The sequence below is a fragment of the Sminthopsis crassicaudata genome, chromosome 3 (genome assembly GCF_048593235.1).
Source record: "Sminthopsis crassicaudata isolate SCR6 chromosome 3, ASM4859323v1, whole genome shotgun sequence".
NCBI lineage: Eukaryota > Metazoa > Chordata > Mammalia > Dasyuromorphia > Dasyuridae > Sminthopsis > Sminthopsis crassicaudata.
Window position 1 is genome coordinate 54429152 of NC_133619.1, and position 25574 is coordinate 54454725.

Sequence of the window (25574 nt, forward strand, 5' to 3'; positions counted from 1 at the left end):
CATCAAGCCAGTCATCCTAACATCTGAAAGGAATATGCCACAAGTACTCAGAGGAATGTGATCCTGATTTGTTACATGTGGAGGTTAGTATCTGGGCAAGAGCTAGGTGGGATCGTTCTGACTCTATTTCCCAGCGGTGTTCCTTTGAATATGAACCCACCTGATTATTCCTGAATCTGGCTATAAGGTAGAATTATTAAACTAAGCTAAGGGATGCTTTATCCTGTCATGTATGTGCTCTCAGACTAAGGCCTGAAGGAACAGTTTTTGATTATAATCATGTCCCTGCTTTTTTCTTCTTATAGCAAATTTCTGTAATCAGGACAAGTATTCAGTAAATGTAAGATCTTACAGTTTCCTATCTGAAAATATGTGGTCATTATATCCTAAATAAGTGAGTATTTGGCCTAATCCTCTATGTGCTGCTACATACATATATGTGTCTGTTTCTTTTAGTATTTTTGTTGTTGATGACTTTCATGATGGGCATTTTTATTTGTGAAAGGTTACCTACTCTAATTACTGGGGACACAGATGGTTGGGGTGATAGATGGGAGGCAGGGGTACAGAACCCCAATTTGTATGCTGAATAGGTTCATAAGACTCCAGACATAATTATAGTCAAAATAATTATTAACCAGATGACAAAGGCACTGGATTTGTTATAAAATTGAGAAAACATATAATTAGCAAGGAAAGGGCTTTTATAAGTTCCTTGGTGGAATTCACAATTTTCCAATAGAAAAGAAGTACCCCATGAGTTCAGACAAGCCTTTAGCTGGCAGGCTAACTCCTGAAAGGGACTTAACACCCTAAAAGAATTAGATGTAGAAAAGAGAAGTGGAGTTGGAAAGCACAGTGGAGTTAGGGGAGATATCACATGACATGGAGAAAGGGAAAAGACACCACTAGGCAAGATGCTGGGGTGGGCTGGCCCAGAGGAGGGTGGCAGCCATGGGATGGTACATAAGTAGATTTATAGGGAAAATTTAACCTCAGGGACATGACTGGGATTTCCATAGAGGAAATATTGAAAAACCTGGACCTTTAGAGGATGGGACCAAGGAATCAAACAGATAGGTTCATTGATTCCTGATGAGGATGGATCCCAGTAGAAAAAAAGGATAAGCCAGATCCAGAGGGATCTCTGAAACTGAGAACAAGATGATTGAGGAAATGTATCAAGAATGATGTGAGAGGTCTTCAAAGGATAATAAATAGAGGGGTTGTATGGAATGAACTGAGTGAGAGGAAGGATTGTGTGGGATCAACTGAGTGAAGACCTCTTATGGGAATATTGACTTAATTATGACTTGAGACTTTATAATAAGGTGAACTATAGCTAAAAAAGCTGCAGATATTTGGTTGTCTTGAATGAACATTCCCCTCCTGTTTCCTACCACCTCTTAATTAGCATTTTAGTATTTCTTTTAAAGGTGATGATGGTTTTGAATTCTCTCATCCAGGGATATCTACTTGTATATCAATTCTCTAGGGAAATTTAAATTAAGAGTTTATTATTATTGATTTGTATGCTTTTGTTTCTGGGATAGATTTCAGGGTTTAGGGTGTAAGCCTGGATTCCCCCAAACAAGAGGGAGAGCTTCTGTTCTATTTAATTTTGTTTTGCAGTTTATGTTTTGTACTCCTTTTACTGACAATCATCTTGTAAGATAGGAGATGCCCTTTGTCCTGAGATGGTAATAAACCCCTTTTGCTTTTTCTCACTGAATAATGGTTTTTGTGGTCCATACTGTCCCACACAGGAGGAAAGGGGAACGCTGCCCAACTAGTTGGGCCCCCACTGGGGCAACTTCTGCTACTCACAGTTTGTTGCTTGTCCATCTTTATCGCTGAGGAAAAAAATGACATCAGGAAAATGATGTCTTGACTTGCCAGTGTATTTAAATGAGGCAAAGCTGTGCAAAGTCATCAACCTTCCTCTCCTTGATCTAGAACAGGGCTTCTTTTTTACTTTTACTTTTTTACTGGAGACCCCCTTTTTGCCTCAGAAATTTTTATGTGACCCCAGAAATATAGTTATATAAACAGATATATATATATATATATATATATATATATATATATATATGTATATATATATTTATATATAAATCACTTACTGATAATAAATTATAATTTCATGACCTCCACATTCAGTTATACAACCCCATATGGGTTGTGACCCATAGTTTAAGAAGCTTTGAACTAAAGAAGTCCCAATCATCCAAGCCACCGCAGCAGTGAGAAGAGTTATTTTAACAATATTGGTGTTGTACCTGTTATTTATATTTATATTTCCTGTTATTTATATTAAGAGTAGAGCAAGAATAGCTGTTCCTAAGTTCTATAAGTGAAGAAGGGACCCGGAAACTCTAAAAACTTCTTGAAGAAGAAAATCTCCTTCAACTCTGCTTCAGTGAGGGACCCCGCCCTAAGGAAACAACATAAACAGCTACATTCTATTATCTAGGTGGGGTTGGTTCAGTTCTGAGCAAAAAAATTCCAACCCTAATGAATTAAAGAAACTCATTCAATTCTATTCAAATTCCAGCTCTTTGGGACTCCACCCACTAGCCCTGGTCAGTTTGCAGCCAAAGCTCCTATTATAAAAGAGCCAACATAAAATCCTCTCTTTGCAGAGGTTCTAAAGATGCCATGCTATGCCATGCTACACCAAGGAAACCTCTGCCCACTGGAATAATATTCTTTTCCAGTGCTGCCCTCTCTTTATCCTTACCTATTTCCCTATTGAGACTTTATGTCTCTTTGTAGGGATTTCTAACCTTGTTTCCCAATCCCTATAATTAACCTCTTTTATCAATCTAGGTTTTCAGGTTTGTAAATTCTTGTACAGAGAATCCCTGCGCTGCCAGAAGGGGATTCCCCCAAACTCCCTACCCTTGTGCCGAATTCCAAGTGGGATGTAGAGGAGCCAAACCTCTCCATTTGATTCCCTGAACTCCAAACCTGCCACTAGATCTTATCATTTAACTCCCTAGCCACCAGAAACCCTAATCCCATTTTGGTTCCCTAAATCTAAATTTTATCATTTGGTTCCCTATGAAAGGGAGCCCCCAAAATCTAGATGACATCATCATATTTTTGGTTCCCATATGGGGAACCCTGAACACTTAGACTTCAGCTCATCATAAGTATGGCAAATTCAGTGCAGGACACTTTCTGCCATACATTTGATCTTGCAGTTTGGCCTATGGTACTCAAGTCCAGATGGCCATCCACTTTCAGTGTATCATTGAGACCTGGGTCTGCTAGAGACATCTCAGAGCCAATGTAAGCTACAAAATCTAGGTCAATCTGACCTATCCCTGTAGTAATTCATTATGAAGAGATCAATAGAGATTTTACTAGAAATGCAGCTGTACCCAGATTCTGGAGGAAATTTTTTTCCTGGCCTAGCCTAGATTTCTCATCCTGAGGCCCCTAGGAAAAACTGGTTGGAATCAGATGTTTGGGAAGGGCCTACTCTGCCCTTGTCATTATGCTAGGTGCCCAAAGGAGACATGGAATCAAGATGCCCAAAGTGATCTGACATCCAGTTTGCAAGGCAAAAAGAATGACTCCTGAAAGCAGGAAAGAGCACATAAATCAGCGTGAGGTCGTCAGGTTTGTGTTTTAAGTTCTATAGGTATTCAGCGGAATCATAAATAAATGCAATCAAGGAAACCTTAAGGTAGAATAGCATGACCAAAGTCTTCAAGGATAATAAAGAGAAATGACAAAGGCAGAGTTTTTGTCTCTGGTCCACATCCCCGATATGGCTGCCATGGGGATATTCTTAAAGCATAGGCCTATGCACATCACCCCACTGCTGCAAGAGTTCCAGGGGCTCCCCTGCTGTCTCTAAAATGACACAGAAATTCTTTTGTTTGGGGTTTAAAGTCCTTTACAATGTGGCTACATGTAGATTATCTTCTACACTCTAAATTCCAGCCACGTTGGACCATTGGCTCAAAGAATTAAGACATTCCATTCATTTCTCAGTTCCATGCCTTTGAATGTTCTCTGCCTTTCTTTCTCCCCCTTTCCAACCCTCTTCCCCATCCCCTTCTCTGTCTCTCTCTCTTTCTTCATCTCTCACGCTCTTTCTATCTCTGTGTCTCTCTCGTGTCTGTCTGTCTGTCTGTCTCCCCCATCCTCATCTCTCTATTTCTGTCTCCTCTCTGTCTCTTGTGTCTCTCTCTTTTTCCTTCTCCTCTTTCTTTCCAGGATTTCTCATTTCTTTCAAACACAAAGGACACCTTTGCCATTCCTTGCCCCAACCCCCATTGGAAATTACTTTATATAAATTTGAGTCATTTTCCTCTGCTAATTTGTTTCCCTTCAATACAATGGGGGTGCCTTAAGGAGGAGGATTTTGTTTTGTTTTGTTTTACCTTGTATCCCTAGGGCCTAGCACAGAAGTTGGCACAAACTTGTACCTAGTCATTTTTTTCTGTTTTAATTAATGAATGAAACAAAGATAAACACACATAGAACTGGCAACAAATGTAGTATGGGCTATAGATGAAGATGAGATTAGTTTAAACTAGGCAACAAATTCAAGCTTGGGAGCAGTGAGAAAGAAAATTAGGACAAACAGAACAAGTCCGAATGGTGAAAAACCTCAGAAAACTGGCTGGGATGCTCGTACTTGATACAGTAGGCAAGGAGGACTAGGCTTCTGAGCAGAGGATCACAGGATTTTAAGGATCTTACAGATTATCCAGTACAACCCACTTCATTTTACAGCTGTACTGTACTGAGGACTGGAGTCCACCATTTGTCCATAGGTCAAATAAATAAGTGGCAGAGCTGGGACGCCAGACCTCTGATTATCCATCTGTTTCTCCTCCTCAGAAACTGAGTCCAAATGAAAATGTAATTAAGAAATATTAGTGTGTTACCAACAAAGTCCAGCAGCAAGAGATACAAAGTGAAGTTCCATTTAAAATAACTGTAGACAATATAAACTATTTGGGAGTCTAGCTGCCAAGACAAAGTTAAGAACTATATAATCACAATTACAAAACACTTTCCACACAAATAAAGCCAGATCCAATCGATTGGAAAAATATTAAGTGCTTAGGGGCAGGCTGAGCAAATAGAATAAAAATGATAATATTATCCAAATTAGTCTACTTATTTATGCCATATCATTCAAACTTCCAAGAAATTATTTTACAGAGCTAGAAAAAATAATAATAAAATTCATCTGGAAGAACAAAAAGTCAAGAATCTTAAGGGAATTCATGAAAAAAATTGCAAATGAAGGTAGCTTAGCTGTACCAGACTTAAAACTATATTATAAAGCAGCAGTTATCAAAAACATTTGGTACTGGCTAAGAAAAAAAGTAGTTGATCAGTGGAATAGGTTAGGTTTACAATACATAACTAAGTCAATGTCTATAGTAATCCAGTTTTTGATAAACCTAAAAAACCCAGATTCTGGGATAAAAAAAAAAAAAATCACTATTTGATCAAAATTGTTGGGAAAATTAGAAATTAGAATGGGAGAAAAAAATTTTGGAACACAAGGTTTTGCAGGGATGAATGTTGAAAATTATCTATGCCTATGTTTTGAAAATAAAAAAAAAAAGATTAGTGCAACAGTTGTACTCAGAAGTGATCAGAGGGAAAAGACTCGCAGATGAACAATCATTGACGTGGAATCAATACAGGTATAGGATAGACAGCTCAGTAGTGATGCAAGAAGGAGAAGGGTAAAACCAGGGTTATGTCCTTGGTAAATTGATGATAAAATGATTAAAATGCAAACTCAATAAAGGTCCTCCAATCAATCAATTAACCAATATTGACTAAGAATCTGTTCCATGCCAGGCAGTGTTAAGTGCTCCAAAATCTAGTTAAAAGATCCAAGATATCTATAGTACTTTATTTCATATTACTACCCTTCCCATATATTATATTGCAGCCAAATGTGACTTTTAGGTGACATCTCACCTCGGGTTCTATGCATTCACTGAAGCCATTCCCTGTCACTGAAAAACACATGCTCTTCTCATCTTTATTTTTCAGAATGACTCTTTCTTCAAAAGCTTAGCAAAAAGTGCCTCTTCCAGATAAAACTTCCCTGATTCTCCAGACTGGAAGTATTCATCCATTCCTCAAATGTTAGCAAGGTATATCTTGCCACTGTACCCAGAGGGCTCTGGAGGAGAAAGTGAGGCTAGTGACCTTGCTCAGCCCTCACTCACTTAAATCCAATTTACTTGCATGTCATAGCATCACCTCCCCAATGTCATGGTGCTCTTCTAGAACACAGGACAAACAATATTCCTCAAATATTCCTACATCACTTTGTTCCCTTCATTCCCCATGCTATGTTTTTGTATGTGACATATTCTTCCCAATAGAAGATAAACAGATTAAAGATAAGGTCTATACAATTTTCATTTTTGCATATTCTCACCCACCAATCCTCAGGGTCTCACATAGTTCCTTACACATAATAGGTGTGAAATTTTTCTTGAATGACACAGCCACAGAAAAGATTTGGGTTTGAAATTGAATTTTTGAAATCAAGAACATTTTTATTATAACGTCAGTGAAAGATCAGTGTATTATGCCAAGGGAGGTTAGGGCTGCTACATATTTTCAAGGATGATTCTCCCTATCTACTCCCTGGGTGATCTCATGCATTCCCATGCCCTTGATTATAACCCTTGCATTGATGAATTCCAGATTTATCTTTCCATTTCTGACCCCTCTCCATAGCTATCTCTCCTACAGCTTTTGCTATCTTGAACATAGAGCTCATAGGCTCAATTATTATTTCCTTAAAATTATAATTGTAAGATCTCATTTTTTTTCCTTTTTCCAATCACCAATTGGAATATCTTGTAAATTGACTATTTAAAGAATTAATCTTTTCTTAATTATTCCAGGTTAACATAATAATACTAGTTACTAGAGGTAATGAATGCAAGAAAGCAAGCCCACTGTCACCCTGACTGTCACAAACAGAAATAAGCTGTGAACACACTCACTGTTTCTGATTTAACACCAACAGAACAGTGTTTAAAAAAAAACTTTTGTTACTGTCAGATTTATAAAATAATCTGTCCCATCCACTGTCCAAAAAATGTCCCATGTTCTTAGTTTAATAAATAAGTTTCAGTAAAATAACTCTCTCTCTCTCTCTCTCTCTCTCTCTCTCTCTCTCTCTCTCTCTATATATATATATATATATATATGTATATATATATACACACACACACATATATATACATACATATATATTTACATATGTGTATATGTATATATATGTGTGTGTATACATATATACATACACACACAATTAAGTTACTACCAACAGCTACAGCACACCAGCTGGTGGATGGTCTAACAACATCCAGTGGGAACATGGCTGGTGGTCATGAACTAATCTTTTCAGTAACACTTGTGTAGGGATTGAAGGAACCCTATCAATAGGGCTTTAAAACTGATAAAAAAAAAATCAGTAGGAAAACTGGACAATTACCATAGCTCATGGGATACCAATGTTGGAAGGAGACTCAGTGGTAATCTAGTCTAAGCCATCTGAACTGAAGACACCCTTTACTACATACCCACATGGGACCTCTGCCCACTGCTCTAAGAAGTCCAGGAAGGAAAAATGCTTCACCTTCAAAAGCAGCCGAAATGTTCCACTTTGGCGGCAGTTCTAATTGTTCTGCTTTAGTATATACTCCTCTAATTTGTTCTTCTTGATGTGTTGAAATATTTTTATTTGGTTATGATGACTAAGTTAATCATATGAAAGAATAATTAAAATTATAATCGGTTTCCATCATGTCATCAGTTGGAGAATGGCTAAACAAACTATGAATGAAATAGAATACCACTGTGCCAATGGAAATGACCTATGTGGCAACTTCAGGGAAATTTGGGAAGAAGCATTACAAACTGAGGCAGAGTTAAGTGAACAGGCCCAGGAGAAAATGTATACTACCACAACAACCTTGTAAAGCTAAACAACATGGAAAGACTTAAGAACTTTGATCAAAGCAATGATCAAACATGATTCCAGAGGACTAATGATGAATCATTCTACCTAACTCTTGACAGAATGGTAATGGATTCAAGATGCAGAATGAGACATATGTTTTTAGATAAGGCCAGTGCAGGAATTGACTATGCTTGACTCTGTGTGTGTGTGTGTGTGTGTGTGTGTGTGTGTGTGTGTGTGTGTGTGTGTATGTGTGTGTATGTGTCTGTGTATATACATATACACACACACATATATTATGTGGGGATAGGATAGCTTATGACTTCACTATTTAAAGAATATTATTATTTTCTTAATTCTATCAGGTTAAGTTGATACCTAGTTATCCGAGATGTAATATGCTGTTACCCTAAGGAAGGGAGAACACCTGGATGGAGAAGATAGGAAAATAAATTGCTAACTAATGGAAAAGGAAAAAAATAGCTTTTTTGGTCATTTTTACCCATTGCTTCTAGTTCTTATGCTACCTGGGACTAAGCAGAACATAGCCTATTCCACTTTTTTTTTTTTTTCAATTGGCTGTCTTTCAAAAATATTTGATGATAGCTACAGTTGCTTCTCTTCTTCAGGCTAAATGGAAAACCACGCTTCCTTCCATGCATGCTATACACATCTCACTCATTCTTCTCTCTTTCACATCTATTCCTGAATAAATTAATTTCCACTATTCTATAGTTCATTAGACAAAAGCATAATGTTATTTGCCCAGGATTGTGTTTGTTAAGTATTGGTCCCATGTTACCAGATACATCATAAATTTCTTGAGGATGTGGGGCATCTTTCTACTTTTTCTTTCTTTCTTCAATGGTCATTGAGAAGTGTAAATGATTGATGGATTAAAAAAAAAAAAAGATCTTTAGTATGTTGTGACCAAATAAAGAAAAAACAGCAGACTGGGATCTGTAGACTAAAACATAGGCTTCTTTGAAAGAGTGAATCCTTTGAACCCACTCTTTAACATAAGCCCATAACGCTATATTTTGAACTCTATAACTGTTCTAAATTGGCATGCGTGCAAAGTACATAGAGTACTTCCCAAGCCTGCTGATTCCCTAGCACGTCAACTGGCAATGTTCCAGCTACCCCAGCGTTCCATGGGATAACTGGAATGTGGTACATACACATACAGCCCTTGACCTATGCATTTGAATCAGGCATTCTGCCCCACCTATTTACTGGAAAGGAGGGAGAAGAAACAATGCATTGTGTTCATCCCATTTAATATCACTTAATTTCAGAGGCACTTTCTCAGTATGGTTACGATATTCAGAAAATGTGCTAGGGTAGTCTTATTTAATTGAAGACAGTCCCTTACACTCAACAGTGTGAACTACATGGAAAGGCCTCTAAGCTAGGAGGGAGATGCTGCTTCTAGCTTGGACTTTACCATGACTGGGGCTTGGTCTTACACATTTTTTCATGCCTAAGACTCCTACTCACCACTCCTATTGCCAACTCCCCTTCTTAGTCTACTACCTCTTTTAAAATAGGAGTAATAATTTATTTTTAGCTTATCTTTAGGGACAAATGAAATACTCTATCATATGTCGAAAAGAAATTTCAGTCCCATATTAGAATAGAGTATTATCAAACCATTCTCCAACTGACAAATGGTCAAAAGATATGAACGGACAATTTTTAGATGAAGAAATTAAAACAATTTCTAGTCATATAAAAATGCTCAAAATCACTACTGATTAGAGAAATGCAAATTAAGACAATTCTGAGATATCACTACACACCTCTCAGATCAGCTGACAGGAAAAGATGGTGATGAATGTTGGAGGGGATGTGGGAAAACGAGACACTGATACATTGTTGGTGGAATTGTGAACTGACCCAAACATTCTGGAGAACAATTTGGAACTATGCGTAATCCTATGTGCATATCCTTTGATCCAGCAGGGCTACTACTGGGCTTATATCCCAAAGAGATCATAAAAATGGGGAAAGATCCATGCTTGTGGCAGGCAGCTCTGTTTGTAGTGGCTAGAAACTGGAAACCGAGTGGATGCCCATCAGTTGGAGAATGGCTGAATAAGTTGTGGTATATGAATGTTTTGGAATATTATTGTTCTGTAAGAAATGACCAGCAGGAAAATTTCAGAGAGACCTGAAGAAACTTGCATGAACTGATGTTAAGTGAAGTAAATAGAACCAGGAGATCACTGTACATGGCAACAAGAAGATTATACAATGATTAACTGTGAAGGACGTGACTCTTTTTCAGCCCTGAGAAGATTCAGGCCAATTACAATAAATAGACTTGTGATAGAGAAAGCCATCTACATCCAGAGAGAGGACTATGGGGACCGAATGTGGATCACAACATAGTATTTTCACTCCTTTTGTTGTGGTTTGCTTGGCTTTTTTTTTCTTTTCCTTTTTGATCCTATTTTTCTTGTGCAGCATGATAAATGAGGAAATATGTATAGAAAAACTGCCCATGTTTAACATATATTGGATTGCTACCTAGGGTAGGGGAAGAGGGGGGGAAAAAAAACTGGAATACAGGGTTTTATAAGGGTGAATGTTAAAAACGATCTTTGCATGTATTTTAAAAATTAAAAACTATTATTAATTTTTTAAATTAAAAAAAGAATAGAGAATTATTTTATCATCATTATCACCATCATCATTATTTTAAAATAGCAGATTGTAGCAAGCATTCTTTGTGTCAATCTTTCAAAGATTTCTGACTTTGTTGATGTGAGCATTCACCTCCACCATCAATGGAAACTGATCTAAAATGTTAGAATGGCTAGACATCTTCTAGGATTGTTGGGACCAAAAAAAAAAAAAAAAAAAAAAAGCCACGCCCTACAGTCAAGGTGGTGATGAGCATCTCTGCATTTAGGCAAATGGACCCTTAACCCACCGACACACAATCCATCGATGGGACTATTTGAAGCCTCCCCAACTTAATGGGATCGACCAGAACTTAAGCTTCCCTGGCAGAGCTTCTATGCCACAATGAGACATCCTAAAACTACTTAATGAATAATAGCAAAATTATAACAAATGGAAAAACCACTTATATTATTATGTTAATAAACTAATATCTTGATAATGAAGAAAATAACGAACTGGCATATTAATTAATAAATGGAATAATCATTTGTATTATTAACATATTAATAAACCAGTACCTTGATAATAATTAATAAAATAAATAGAATAAGCAATAATAGTGCTGAATTTAGAGTAAGAAGAAGGGGGGCTCAGGTTTAACCTCAGACTTACTGGTTAAGTGATAAGGGAAAGTCACTTAACCCTAAATAATTTCATTGGAAGAAGTTTCCCATACAGAAGAAATCATATAAAAGAAAAATTTAAAAAACACTGTTGAAGTTATTTTCATAAAGTACTTACCCATATTATTATAGTAATGTTGTTGTCTTGGATAATGGGCATTCAAGGGCAAAACGCCTAAATCAAGAAAAATAAAAAGGGGCAAAAAGTATTTTTATGCTTTATAAATTATATTCATATGTAAAATATATAGAAGAAAACAAAAAAGTTCCAAAAGGCTTGCAAACAAATCAGAGCAATTTTGTTATAACCTTGTTCAATTTAATATATACTTTTTAAAAAAACACTGTAGGTGAAAGAAGTTCCTAGTTTTATAAACACAAGCCAACTTTATTCTTCCCCTTACGCTGAAATATTTGTATTTGGTGATGATGACTAAATTCACAATTTTAAAAAAATCACAATTTAAAATTATAATCATTTTACTGATATCTGGTATAAACTAAAAACATTTTTTAATATTTTCAACTTTTCTAGGAAAAAAGAAAGATTTGTTTTCTCCCTTAACACTTAATCTGCTGGGACTAGCTGCTTTCAGTCTCTAGGCTTATTGTCCTATAATCCCATGACTGCATTACTTGAAAATAAGTACAACTTCACTGTGTTTCTGAGGTTATAAATACATTTTTAAAATAAAAAATCAATTAAACTCTCTTCCAAAAAAAAGGAGAAAAATTGACAAAAAAACAATATTCATTGGGGAAAATTCCATTCCTCATCTTCAACAATTATAGCTAACAAGTATAAAGAAACGTGCCATGTAGGTACTGTGTTCAAACACTTTTATAATTATTATCTCATTTGATCATCACAACAATTCTGGGGAAAAGGTGCTATTATTATCTTCATTTTTCATTTTGAGGAAACTGAGGCAAGCAGGATTTAAGTGATTTGCCCAGAGTTACTTTGCTAGTAAGTGTCTGAACACAGGTCATATGCCTCTAGGCCTGGCATTCTATCAAGTGTATAACCTAGATGCCCACTATTCACCCTGCACCCACCTGGCACTTTTTTATAACCTACTATTCATCCTTCATCAAGCTGACATTTTTTTTTGAATAGGCTAAGTGCCCACTGTTCATCCTGCACCAAACTGGCATTGTGGGCATTATCTTGCAACAAACTGGCATTTTTTTCTTTTTGGAGGAGATACATGAAGGATTTTTTTTTAATGATTCGGATTGCTGAAGTGTTATTTTAGCATCAGCTGCAAAAGAAATAGATGCTGAGAGGAAAACAAGGACTCTGATCTTGCCCTTCTCATTCCTGTTGAAGAAGCTGACCTTTGCGAGGACTTCATGGAGTCAAAAGTATATGCTTAACTAGAATTGCAACTGTAGAGCTGACCTTGGTGCAGACAGAACCTATCACCAAGAGGTGATGTCTGAACGTCCTCCTCACATCCTGATTCCCTGCCCCCAGGGAAAGCCACAGTAGAATCAAGCAGAGGGATATGAGGTCATCCTGAGCAGGATCAATCATCTTCTTCAAGAGGGAGAGATGGTGACCACAATGGACCTCTTGGAACCACTGTACATTTCTGATAAAGAGCCTGTGTAGTGTTCTCTCTCAGGATTATAGCAGCCTCTTCTCAAAGGAAAAGGAGTTCTTTCCTCCAATTGGCAAGTTTCTTCAGGATCCCTCTATTTGAGGGAGCACTTGATGCTTATAAGCTATGCTTATTTCAACCCAGACCCGCTTATGCCTGGACTAATAACCACAATAGATAGCATTCATATAGCACTTTAAGGTATGCAAAGGGATTTATATGTTTTTAAGCATTTATTAAATTTCATTTATTTATTAAATGCAAAATTTTAGAAGCATTTTTAAAGTGCCTCCATGCTTTGCCAGTTAAGTGATACTGGGCCGACTGTGGATGCAGTAGCTAGAGTACCAGGTCTGGAGGCAGGAAGATATATTCTTGAGTTCAAATCTGATCTCAAATACTTAATAGGGTGTGACTCTGGGCAAGTCACTTAACACTGTCTGCCTCAGTTTCTTCATCTGGGAAATGAAATGGAGAAGGAAATGGCAAACCTTCAATATCTTCGCCAAGAAAAATCCCATATGGGGTCACAAAGAATCTGAAAAATGACTGAACAGCCACAAAAAGTGCTTTACGTATATGTTAATTCATTTAATTCTCTCATTTAGCTCATTTGGATTACTTCTCCACTTTGTCCCCAAATGAGTAATTTCCCCAATACTTTTCAGCATTATTTTCCCCAATTATAATGTGAATTTGATGAGTTATCTTTTTTGAATTATCTTCCCCAATTAGATTGTGAATCCCTCAAGCACAAGCATTGTCTTTATTTCAGCTCATGCTTGTTTCTCCAGTTAGGCACACAGTAAGTGCTAAATAAATGCTCTATCTTAGGGTTAAAAGTACCTTTAGAGATCATCTATTCCAACCTTCTCATTCTACAAGGAATCAATGGGATAAAGTCCACCAGTTTTGGCAAAAGAGGCAAGTACAAATTTCATCCTTGACCTTACTCTAGACAAGCCACAATCTCTCCAGATCTCAGGTTTCCTTATCAATAAGATGAGAGGGCCAGAGCAGAAAAACTGAGGTCTTGATGTGATTTATCCAGAGTCACGGACAGATTAAATAGAAGAACTGTGACTCAAAACTAAATTTTCTGTTCACTGGTCCATTGCTTTCCTCCAAACTGTTGGCAGACCCATCTGATATAAACATGAAAAGTCTTGAGTATTGAAAAGAAAAACTTACCTAGACTTTTCGCCCATGAACATAAATCCCTCAGCCACAAAAAACTACATTAAAAGAAAGCATGTGCGATGGGAACCAGATCTCTTTTGCAGTCAAAGTCCCAAGCTTTCAGAAAATAAAACTTAAGAGATTTCCACAGTCACATCTCCTCTCAAAGGAAACAAAAATGGACAATATTCAGCTGACTTTCAGTACCGCAATGAGCAAATGTCAAACTCCTGGACATATGCGTCATGGTGGACTCCAAGGCCTCCAGGCAAAGGGAACGAACCCAATGTTGAAAGAGACAAGGGGTGGTCTGAAAACTTTCTGATATTGTGAATGCTTTATGTAAATGATCATAAACAAAACCCATAAAAGCTAATTATTTGTGGATCAAGAAAAAGCAAAATAGTCTCAAAGAGATGAAATAAATGCAAGATCTTTCCTAATTTTTGTACTTTTTGGCCTAATATTTTCTTTAAATATTGTAAATGCAATTAATATTTACTGTAGATGGGAAGGGGAGAAGAAAATTACTATGTTCTAAAATGGGAGGGGGGTTCTCTGAAAATAAAAAAAAATTGTTGGCAAAAACAACTTCCAGATTTGTTTGTTTGGTTTTTTCCTCAGCCTGTGCAGACTTCTATTATGAAGGACTCCTCCAGGCTACACAACTGGCTTTCCGTCCCATTTCAGAGAAGACTTGTACATAGTCGATTTTTATAATGTTAAAGAGAGGCAGTGGTGTAATCTGAGAGTCAGGGACGGCCTTGAATTCTGCTTCTGGATCATCGGGGCTACTCTGGAGCACTGATCCCGGGGTCGGGAAGACCAAAAGCTAAATCTGACCTCTGGCACTTTCTAACTGGATGATCCTGGGCAAGTCCCTTCACCCGTTTCCCACGGTTTCTCCATTATGCAGTAGAGACGGTTATAGTACCTACCTCCCAGGGTGGTTGTGAGGATCAAATAAGATAATATTCATAAAGCATATAGAGTGCTTGGCACAGAGCAAGCGCTTAATAGATCCTGGGTTTTCTGCACAGCAGAGTGCTTGGCACACAGTAAGCGCTTAATAAATGCTGGGTTTTATATACAGGATAGCAGGTGCTTAATAAATGCTGGGTTTTATATACAGCATAGCAGGTGCTTAATAAATGCTGGGGTTTATATGCTATGCTTGGCATGTAGTAGGCACTTAATAAATGCCGGGTTTTATATACAGCAGAGTGCTTGGCACACAGTAGGAGCTCGTAAACGCTGAGGTTTTCTCTTCCTTTCATTCTTAGGGCACGGTTTAAGACATTAAGCTGGAGCAGAGGCGCTGACCTCAACTGCCCGGGAGGAGCTTCCTCACCCAAGAGTGCCTTCTCCGGCCGCCGCCCGAGCCAGTGCCCATCCCTGGGCAGCCAGCAAACGGGCTGCTTTAAAGCCGGGCACGTGCCATCTCCTGGCCACGTGGGGTCGGCCGGGCGGCTCTGGCTGAGGTGGTCCATTCTCCCGCCTCCGCCTGGGAGGCGAGACTTGAGGCCCAAGGCAGGGCCGCTCTGCACGCTGCGCGAGGCTCGCTGAGCAGCAGCAGCGGTTCCTTGGGCCCGGATTTGGGCTGGGGGTATTTTTAGCCACCGAACAGCGGGCGGGGAAGGCGCCGCCGCAGGAGAAGCCGCAGCTTCGGGTGCTGTTTGCACGGTACCTGCGCACACTTCCATGATCATCTTCAGGGGCCCCAGCGTGTACATCAGTCCCACGATAATGCCGGCCAGATGCCCGGCAAAGGAAGTCCTAGGAGGAATGGAGACCTTAGTGAGTGTCTGTGCCGCTGCGGGTCAGGCGCGTTCTGTCCCCTCCCTGTGGGAGGCCCCCGGTCACTCTCAGGGTGCAGCCTTTGTCCCCGGGCGCCCTTTGTGCGGGTCAGCCCGGGAGCATCTCCCGCCTTCCCGTCTGCCTTTTAATGCGGGAGGGCTCAGGCCCGACACCCAGACGGGGGGTGGGGTGGGGGGGGGGAGCTGAGAGAGGACGGATGCGGACCCTGCGGCAGAGAGAGAAAGGGCGCGTCTGGCCAGTCAATTACCGAGCTTTCCTCGACCCAGGTGGCTCTCTCCCTGCAGTGGCGCAGGGAGTCAGTTTGCACTGCCCCGCTCCGCCAATGGGAGCCGCGGGCTGTCCGTCTGTTTTCAAGGCGCACAAGACTGCCGCGCTTGTGCGGGGAGCTCCGCAAGCAGGGCGTCTGGAGGGAAAAACCACTGCGGAAAAGCAGCGAGGCTCCCTCCCCCGTCCCCCACGGAAGCCAGTCTGGGCCCGCTGCGAAGGCCGGCCTGCGCCACCCCTTAGAGCTGGGAGGGACCCTGAAACCCCGGCCGTTAGAGGCCAAACCCTCGCTCCGACACCCGCGGCCCCGGGACCCAGGAAAGCCAGTCTCTCAGGGCCGAAGTCAGCTCTCGAGGGCCAGGCCTGGTAGCGAGTGGACACTTGTTCAGAACTGAACTCCTCATCACCCAAACCCTCCCATCTTCTCAACTTCCCAGTGGTACCCGCGCTTCTCTCCGTGTCTGTCTGTCTGACACACCCACACGCATCTCTCTGTCTCTGCGTCTGTGTGTGTCTCCCTCTCTCTCTCACACACACACACAAATCTCTCTGTGTTTGTGTGTCTGCCTCTCTGTCTCTGTGTGTGTTTCTCTCTATCTTTGGTCTGTGTGTGTTGTCTCTCTCTCACACACACAAATCTCTCTGTGTGTCTCTCTGTGTGTGTGTCACTGTCTCTCTCTCTCTCTCTCTCTCTCTCTCTCTCTCTCTCTCTCTCTCTCTCTCTCTCTCTCTGTCTGTGTGTGTGTGTCCCTCTCCCTCTCTCTCACACATACACACACACACACACACAAATCTCTCTTGTTTGTGTGTCTGTCTCTCTGTCTCTGTCTGTCTCTGTATGTGTTGTCTCTCTCACACACACACACACACAAATCTGTGTGTGTCTCTCTCTGTGTGTCTGTGTGTCTCCCTCTCTCTCTCTCACACACACGCACCTCATGTCTGATCCCCCAATCTGTTTCCAAGTCCTGTCAATTTCCTTTGTAACATTTCTTAAATAGGCCATTGCTTCACAATAATTTTTCAAAATCTCCTTTCCTTCCTTTCTTCCCTTTCCCCTTCTTTTTCTCCTTCCTTCCTCTTTTCTTTCTCTCTACTTCTCCTTCCCTCCCTTTCTTCCTTCCACCTTTTCTCCCTATCTTTCTTCTTTCTTTCCTCCCTTGCTGTCTTCTCTCCCTTCCTCCTTTCTTTTCCCCCTTCCTTCCCTCTTTCCTGTCTTTAATTTCTTCTCTTTCTTTCCTTCTTCTCTTCTTCCTCCCTTCTTTCCTCTCTCCCTCACTCCCTTCCTTATCCAGGCTAAAAGAATAAGCAGATTTACCCCACCTTAAACACCCCAGGGAATCCACCACTCCTAGATACCATATTAATGTCAAATTTAATGCGCATACCTGATCAACGTAACCCTCTGCAACTCAGGTTTCCAGAAGTCAAGACATTCAAATTTATTTTCAAATAAAATTTACTTTCAAATAAGCTTCTTTCAATTGTTCCCTAACTTTCTCTACTCTTAAAATATCTAAACAGAAGGTTTGGGGAGGATGGACTAATTTTAAAATGGTTTCACAGACATCATGGTAGCATTTGGCCAACTCTTTGCAACAGCTTATGTGAAGTTCATTTCCTCCATCTCCCAAGGCTTCAAGAGTGTTTTAAGTCTTCAGTCCAGTTACCCAACCATCCCAACCTATCCATGGCTTTCTCGATGCTTCAAACAAGGGGAAGGAAAGAGAACATAAATGTGGCAGGCAAGAAGAGTGAGAAAAAGACAAGCATCTCTGAAGAGTTCTCACAGCATCAACTGTCAAGTGTCCTGTGCTGTTTTCTGCTTATTTTGTGAACATATTCACAAAATTCAATTGTCTACAATTCCATAGTATTTTCATAAGGAAATTGTTACTGGATACCACTTCCTCCTGGATATTTTCTACTCCCTGGGTTTTCTGGGAAGAGAACTGCTTTCTCTTGGCTTTCTTCCTACTTGGCTGGTCAATCTTTCTCAGATTCTTCTCATGATATTACATGTCACTTCCTCTAACAATGGCATATCCAGTGGTCCCTCTGGGGCCTTCTTTTCTCTGGGTCATCTCATCAGCTCTCAAGTCATCAATTCATCATTGTTATGTTGATGTCCCTCTCTCTCTATTTAGACCTAAGATATATAGGAACTCTCCTGAATTCTGGTCTAGTAGCGCCATGGTACATTCCAAACCAGATATCCTGTGGATATCAATTCCCAACATATCCACAAAAGAACACAACACCTTCCCCCCTACCTACACACCCCAATTCACTTCTCTTCCTAATGCCTCTATTTCTGTTAAGGACATTTCCATTCTTCAAATCACTCATGTTCACAACCTCAGAACCATTCTCTTCTCCTTTATCTTTCTTAATGGACCTAATCAACTGCCAGATTTCATTATTTCTACCTCCAAGTTCCTTTTCACTACCCACCAAATTACCAGCTTCCATATCCTTGTTGAGGCCCTCATCGCCTCTTAGTAATGATTTCCCCAACTCAAATCTCCTCTCTCTTTAATCCATCCTCCAAACAGCTGCCAAAGTGATATTCCTAAATCAAAGTCCAGCTCTGTCTCATTTGCTCAAACAACAACAACAACAACAACAACAACAACAACAACAACAACAACAACAAAACTTCCAGTGGCTCCATACTGCTTTTAAGATGAAAGGGGTATGCCGCAATACTTCACAATCTGGCTTCAGCTTATATTTCCAGGCTTAAAACATGTAAATCCCTGTTATCCACTCTTTATTTAAACCAAATTGGCTAACTGGTTGTTGCTCAAGCACAACATTACATCTCCATCTATGTGTACAGGCTGTCCCCTTATGTTTTTTATATTATATGTATATATTATGTGTGTGTATATATATATATATATGTATTATTATATTTATATACTTACTATTATTACATTTCTGTTTATGCTTTTTCTTTCCCCAATTCTTACCCCCAAGCTGTAGTGTACCTCCCCACAACATCACCTTATATTGACTGTGTCTGTATGTTGTACCTAGATAGTTCCTAAGTAGAATGAAAGATTTTAGAGTACAAGGACTGTTTCATTTTTTTCTTTCTATGGCTACTTAATAAATACTGGTTGATTGATTAATAGAAACCAGGGATAGAAGGAAAGAGGAGTGATAAAAAGAAGAAAAACCAAAATGGAAATATTTAGAGAGAAAATAAATCAGATGTCAGAATGATTTAATGCAAAGAAAAGATAACATCATCTGGTCAAAGATGATTCACCCAGAAATAGCTTGAAACCTAGAGATGATCACAGTAGGCTCTGTACCCAAAAGGGGAGGATAATTTGAGTTCACTGGGTGAATCACTAAAGGAGTGGGAATGGTACTAATTCAGGATACATCAAGAATCACAAGAGTCAGAGTAAAAATGGGTGGTTTGCACCTGTAGACCCAACAGAAGAGGACCTCCTTTATTGGTAACCATGTGAGCCAAAAAGATAGGGCAAGAGGGAGGGAAGGAGAAAGTCAGAAGTAGAACATATACTTTAAAGAGCGAGGGAGCCGACTCATGAGCTTGGACTGAGAATAGAAGCACATGAAGTTTAAAGAAATTACATAGTTGTGTTCAGGCTGGGAGAATAAAGAGTAATGGTTTGGAGTTTGAAGAATCGTGACCTTGCCAGTTATTTTCTGTATGACCTATGTCAAGTCACTTAATCACTGGAAGCCTCACAGTACAGTTTCCTTAAATAAGGAGGGTTGGGTTATTTGGCCTCCAAATTCCTATGAAGCTCAAAATTTATGATCCCGTGACCTTGAATGTAGCTTAAAACCCAATGTTTTCTGCATAGCAAGGAAAATAGGTTGGGCACTCTAATCTGCCTCCCTGGGTTTGAGTGATGGTAGGAAAACTGCTAAAGGAGGAGAAAACTACAGCTGAATTTGGGTGGTCCCAGTTGGAGTCAGGAAATCTATGACAGCAGAAGGTTTCTGGGGAGGCTCATATTTGGGACTACTTGAGGCCCATTTGGATGACAAAAACATTTGAGATAGATAATAAAGCCTGAGAATATCTGAGATTTTTCTGAAGGTCAGAATCAAAGTGGGTTACAGAGATGAGAGGAAATCTTAAGGACTCGGCCAAGAATTAAAACCTAGATTAATATTCTCATATCTAAACCCAGAGCTTTCCATTGAACTGTACGTTCCTCACCAGTCAAGTTACAACACAAGCAAACAAGGAAGACCTCTTTCCATGTTTTCCAGTAGACTGAGCTCCTTGAGGACAAGGACTGTCTATTGCCTCTTTTTGTATCCCTAACACTTAGGACTGTGCTGATATATATTAGGCTCTTACTGAGGTTGCTTGCCCTTCATTTTTTTGAAACAGACCAATGATATCCCAGGGTGATGTCTTGCCTTACATGAGAACTGGATTTAAGTGAGATAAAGTTGCACGAAGTCATCAGTCTCATTCTTCCAGAGTCACCAAAATCCAGTGGGAAGACCAAAAGTGTCCTGGTTTGCAGGACTTAATATCTTGTTTGCCCAAGCTCTTTGTGCTTCAGCCACCTTTGAGGCCAAGGGAACAAAATGTTCTCATACAGCCAGACCATCAGGGAACATCTCCTACACACCGGCTTCATACTAAATGTTTATTGATTGACTGGTGGATTCTACAATACCCATAGTCCACAAACATGTGGTATAGTATAAAAAGTAAGATCTAAGGTTATTGGACCTGGGTGGGAAGCTTCATTTAGCTCCAGGACCTATAGAATCTTACACAAGCCACTTTTAATTTTTCTGTGTCTCAGTTTCCTCATCTGTAAAATGAAGAGGCTATGCTAGCTGATCTTTAAAAGCTACCTTAGCACTAAGTTCTCTAGTTCTCTGAAATGTGAAAAGGAATAAGCTCTCCCACCCACAGGCTTTCCCATAGTATCTGAAACAGTATATGAGGGATTATTGAAGTTATTTTCACCAGATGTGGAATGTGACAAAAGGAATGATACCTATGGGGATTTAAAGGCCTTGGTTCTAAGGAACATTTCAGTCAACGGGGAAGGAGCTTAAATTTGGAGTGAAATGGGACTGTTGCAAATTTTCAGAAGGGGGAGAGAGGACAGAAAAATCTAGAAGATATCTCTTCCCATTATCCAGTCAAATCCTCACAGCCCTAAATCCTAAACTCCCAGATACATCAAAACAGATATAGGAAGAAACACTGTTAAGAGGACAATTAGTTCTTCAAATTTATATGAATAAATTAAAAAAGCATTTGTTAAGCTCTTATTACATACCTCCCACAGCATAACTAATGGTTCAGTAAAGAGACTTATTCCTTTTGGTAAATACATGGAATGGCATAAACCACTTAGTGAAAGAGCTATGGGATCACACACTTAGCACATCTCTTCCTAAGGGGAACAGCATGAAACCTGGTATTCTTTGGCCCTCAGCTTTTCCAGAGGAATTTAATAAATTGTTTGTTTAAGCTGGATGAAACCCCAATACTATTTTCAGAGAAGAAAAGGGAAGAGAGAGGGAGGAATTGTTATGAATTGTTGAATGTGGAGAATCAACCAGGACTGGTGTTTATTTTTATATTGTAAAGCACTGAACTTGAATTCAATAACAGAGTTAAAAAATGCATATCTGATGTCCCATTTAATCACTTTTCACAGAAAATTATTAACATTATATCAATGTTAAAAGGTGCAGGAGGAATATTTCCTTTTCATACCCAAACCAAGTGCTTCATCTTGAACCTCATTTAGAAGTCAAAGCTTAATATAATTTAACAAAATTAATTTCTTAACTCTCTAAATGACTTTTAAGAAGCTGAAATCATAAATAATGGAATGGAGGGAGCTGATTATGGCAAAGAAGTTAAGCCAGTGAAAGAGAGTCTTAGGTCATCTTCAAACATAAAGACATTATGTATAACTGTTCCATTGCAACAATTTAAAAGATCTTATTGTGGGTTTAAAAAGACTGCAAATGAATAAATACAAAAAGAAGATGGAGGAATATGATAGCCATCAAAACTAAGTCTGAGTTAGAATCTGAGGAGAGGGAGGGAGAAATGAAAGAAGGAGGGGGAGGAAAAGTAGACTGATTGATGTTAGCAGCGAGAAGGAAATAACACTCATCTGTGGAGAAACATTGACTTTTTCTCACATCAGTGGCAGTCATTTAGCAAATTAACTCTTTTAGTCACAGAAAGGTAGCTAATGTCTTGTGAGAGAGAACGTACTTCCAAAAGGTAAGAAAATTAATTCTTCCTTTTTGGCAAAATCAGGCCAAATATCTAAACACTGCAACATTCCTATGTACTATACTACAGAGGATGTAGGCAGAGAAACTCCCCCATTAAGTTTAAGACCATTAGCTGCTTAAAAACTGGACCCAGGCTGGTACCACGTGCTTGTCTGGGTGATCAGATATTGGGTTGTTTCTAAATAAGGGTATTCATTCTTGATCAAGAAGAAGACATGTTGTGAGTCTAGAGAGTACTCATAGGAATTTGGGGGAGAGGGAGACACATTTGAGAACATACCTATCCTACCTATTATCGTGCTTGCTGATTTGTGAATGCAAAGGGAACCGTTTGATTGTATTTCTGCAAACATAGACATAATTAGAAACTCATGGCAGAAACCTCAAATAAATCTACAGTGTCACAGCATCCCCAGAATAATGATGCTCTCTCTACTCTGACCAGGTCAGCTAGGGAGTAGACCTGTGACTCTGGGTAAGCCACTTCGCCGCGTCTGCCTCAATTTCTTCATCATGTGAAATAAGCTAGAGAAGAAAATGGCAAAACTTAAATGATTTTGTCAAGAAAACCCAAATGGGGTCAAGGAAAGTTGGTCAGCAGGAAAATGAATGAGCAATAAGGGAACAGACCAGCAGGTTAAGGACCAGCTTGGGGCAAGAAGATATTCTTATAAGGACATTTGGAGAGAAGTTGTCTCTAAGATGAAATATTTTTTTTATTAAAAGAGGAATATTTCTCCTGTGCTTTAAAAATTAATAACAGCTTTTTATTTTCAAAATACATGCAAAGATAGTTTTCATCATTCACCCTTGCAAAATCTTGTATTCTAAATTTTTCTCCCTTCCATTCACCCTCTAGACAGCAAGTAATCCAGTATAGGTTAAATACTTTTTTATACTGATATGATTTTAATAATTTTTATGAGGGGATAGTTTATTCTATTATAGAATTCAAGTTCAGCACTTTACAAAATAAAAATAGTAAACAAAAATAAAAACAATCACCAATCACAGTTATCTTCATATCCACAAATTCATAACAATTCCTCCCTCTCACCTACCAAGTTCCTAAGTTAGGACTGATGAGTTTTCTATGAATTTCTACTCTTTCCTTTCCTTCAAACAAATTTGAAAAAAAAATTGAAATAAGGTGATGAGCAGGTGAATAATTCTGAAAACTATATATGACTATAGTTGTGTTTCTTTGTTATTGTAGAAAATCATTATAGAAATTCAGATTGCATAGAGACCCTGAGTAAATAATATTTTAGCATTAAAAATTGCAAACTTACTAGGGAAGGATAACGAGAGAAGTACAGCTAGACCTTTATTTATTGGTTTATTTTAAGAAGATTCCTGAGGTTTTACTGACTACAAAACTTAATATAAATCACAAAATTTTTGCATCTAGTTTAAAAAAGTAATAAGTAAATCAGATGAGATTATACTCCAAAATTATTAATTTGCAACTTCATTCCCTTAAATGGTTAAAGAATATTAAAAAATCAATTATGGTCAAACTTAGATTATCTATGTTACTGGAATAAATCAATAATGGCTAGGGAAAGAGTAGAAAGAAAATATAGTATTTGGTTGCATTTCTCTTACGTGCAGGGCTAGGAAAAATTATGCAGTTATCAGATTTTGCCCTAGATGCCCCCTATCACTTTCCCTTTCACTATCTATTTATCCTTTTGTTCCCTTTAATCTTTCTTACACATTCCCCCCCATCAAAATCCCAAGACCTGGATGCCCTTGTGTCCCTAGAGTCACCATCCAAGCTTGACCTTTTCCCTAAATCTATTTCTCCAGAATCTCCCATCACAGACTTGTCTCAAATGCCATTAGAAAGAATTTGACCCAAGATGCCCCATTAAAATGTAATGATTCCACTGATGCCCTACCCCAATGCTTCATGGACAGAGGTACCTCAAAGGCTGGTCAGGCTTTCAGTTTAGGTTCAATGATGCAAATCAGCCATCAAGAGTTTTTGAGTTTATTTGTTTTGAAGGGGTAGCTTATGCAGAACACAGCAGTTCACGAGAGCTATCTAAGAAGGTCACCAACACAATTGCCATCATGTTATCAGTGACTTGGATAAAAAATTTGATGTCACAATCATCCCTATTTGTAGACTGACACTCAAAGATGGTGGGATGTCAACTGAAAGGAAGAAAGTCAGGGGCAAAAAAAAATCTCAACAGGCTAGTAGCATGTTGGGTCAAATCCAATGGGACGAAATTTAATTATGATAAATATAAAGTCTTATTTAAGTTTTTAAAAAAAATCAACTTCACAAAAACAAAACGAGAGAAGTACAGCTAGACCTTTATTTATTGGTTTATTTTAAAAAGATTCTTGAGGTTTTACTGACTATAAAACTTAATATAAATCATCAATGATCACATTGTAATGTAATAGCATTCAGAACTTGAAAATCAATAGTCCTACTAATTAAACCAACTCTGGATACCACATTTTAGGCAGGACACCATAAGGAGCCATCTAATCCAAGGCACCCCTAAAAGAACTTCCATGAGGACATATACAAAAAGTGGTCCCCCAATGACATCAGAACCCACTTTCTCCTAAGGCATCTAGTAACCTTCCAGATACCTTTAACCACTAAGGAAACCAGTTATCAAGCCCAAATTTACTTCTTTGAAACTATCACTTGATATTCCTAGTTTTGCCCTCTGGTGTTAAAGAAAACAAGACTAATTCTTCTTTCACTAGATAGTCCTTCAAAGTCTTGAAGACTCTGAATCTTCAATTATATTCATTTTCTTCTAATGGTCTTTCTGCAACACAGTCTCAAGGTCCTTTATCAACTCAGACACCCATTTTTCTAGGCTCTCTCACCAATGTTCTACCTAAATGTGGGGTCTAGAAATGAAAAAAATACTCCTTATGCGGTTTCTTTTTCACTTCAAACCCTTTTCATACTTTGTCTTTCCATTATAACCTGGCCTCTGGATTTCAAGTTTTTTCATAACCTGGAATAGTGAAGAAACATGCCTCAGAGCTTTTCACGGATCCTTCCAGAACTCTCTAACACAGAGCAGCTTTTACTTTGAAAAGGTTCTATATGTACAAAAATATTTATAGCAGCTATTTTTGTGGTGACAAAGAACTGAAAAC

The 25574-nt window shown here is 38.8% G+C and overlaps 1 protein-coding gene across 7 annotated transcripts in view; it reads right to left on the minus strand.

Annotated features, from left to right (window-relative positions):
• Positions 1–25574, minus strand: part of RHBDD1 (rhomboid domain containing 1) — a 173279-nt gene that overhangs the window by 70552 nt on the left and 77153 nt on the right. For 5 of the 7 annotated variants that reach the window (XM_074298571.1, XM_074298574.1, XM_074298572.1 and 2 more), the window contains exons 4-5: positions 15760–15848; positions 11405–11461 (exon numbers count right to left, since the gene is read on the minus strand). In XM_074298571.1, coding sequence (XP_074154672.1) covers positions 11405–11461; positions 15760–15848 — 146 coding nt within the window. The remainder of the gene's footprint in view (positions 1–11404; positions 11462–15759; positions 15849–25574) is intronic. The other 2 variants (XM_074298577.1, XM_074298575.1) reach the window with 1 other exon arrangement.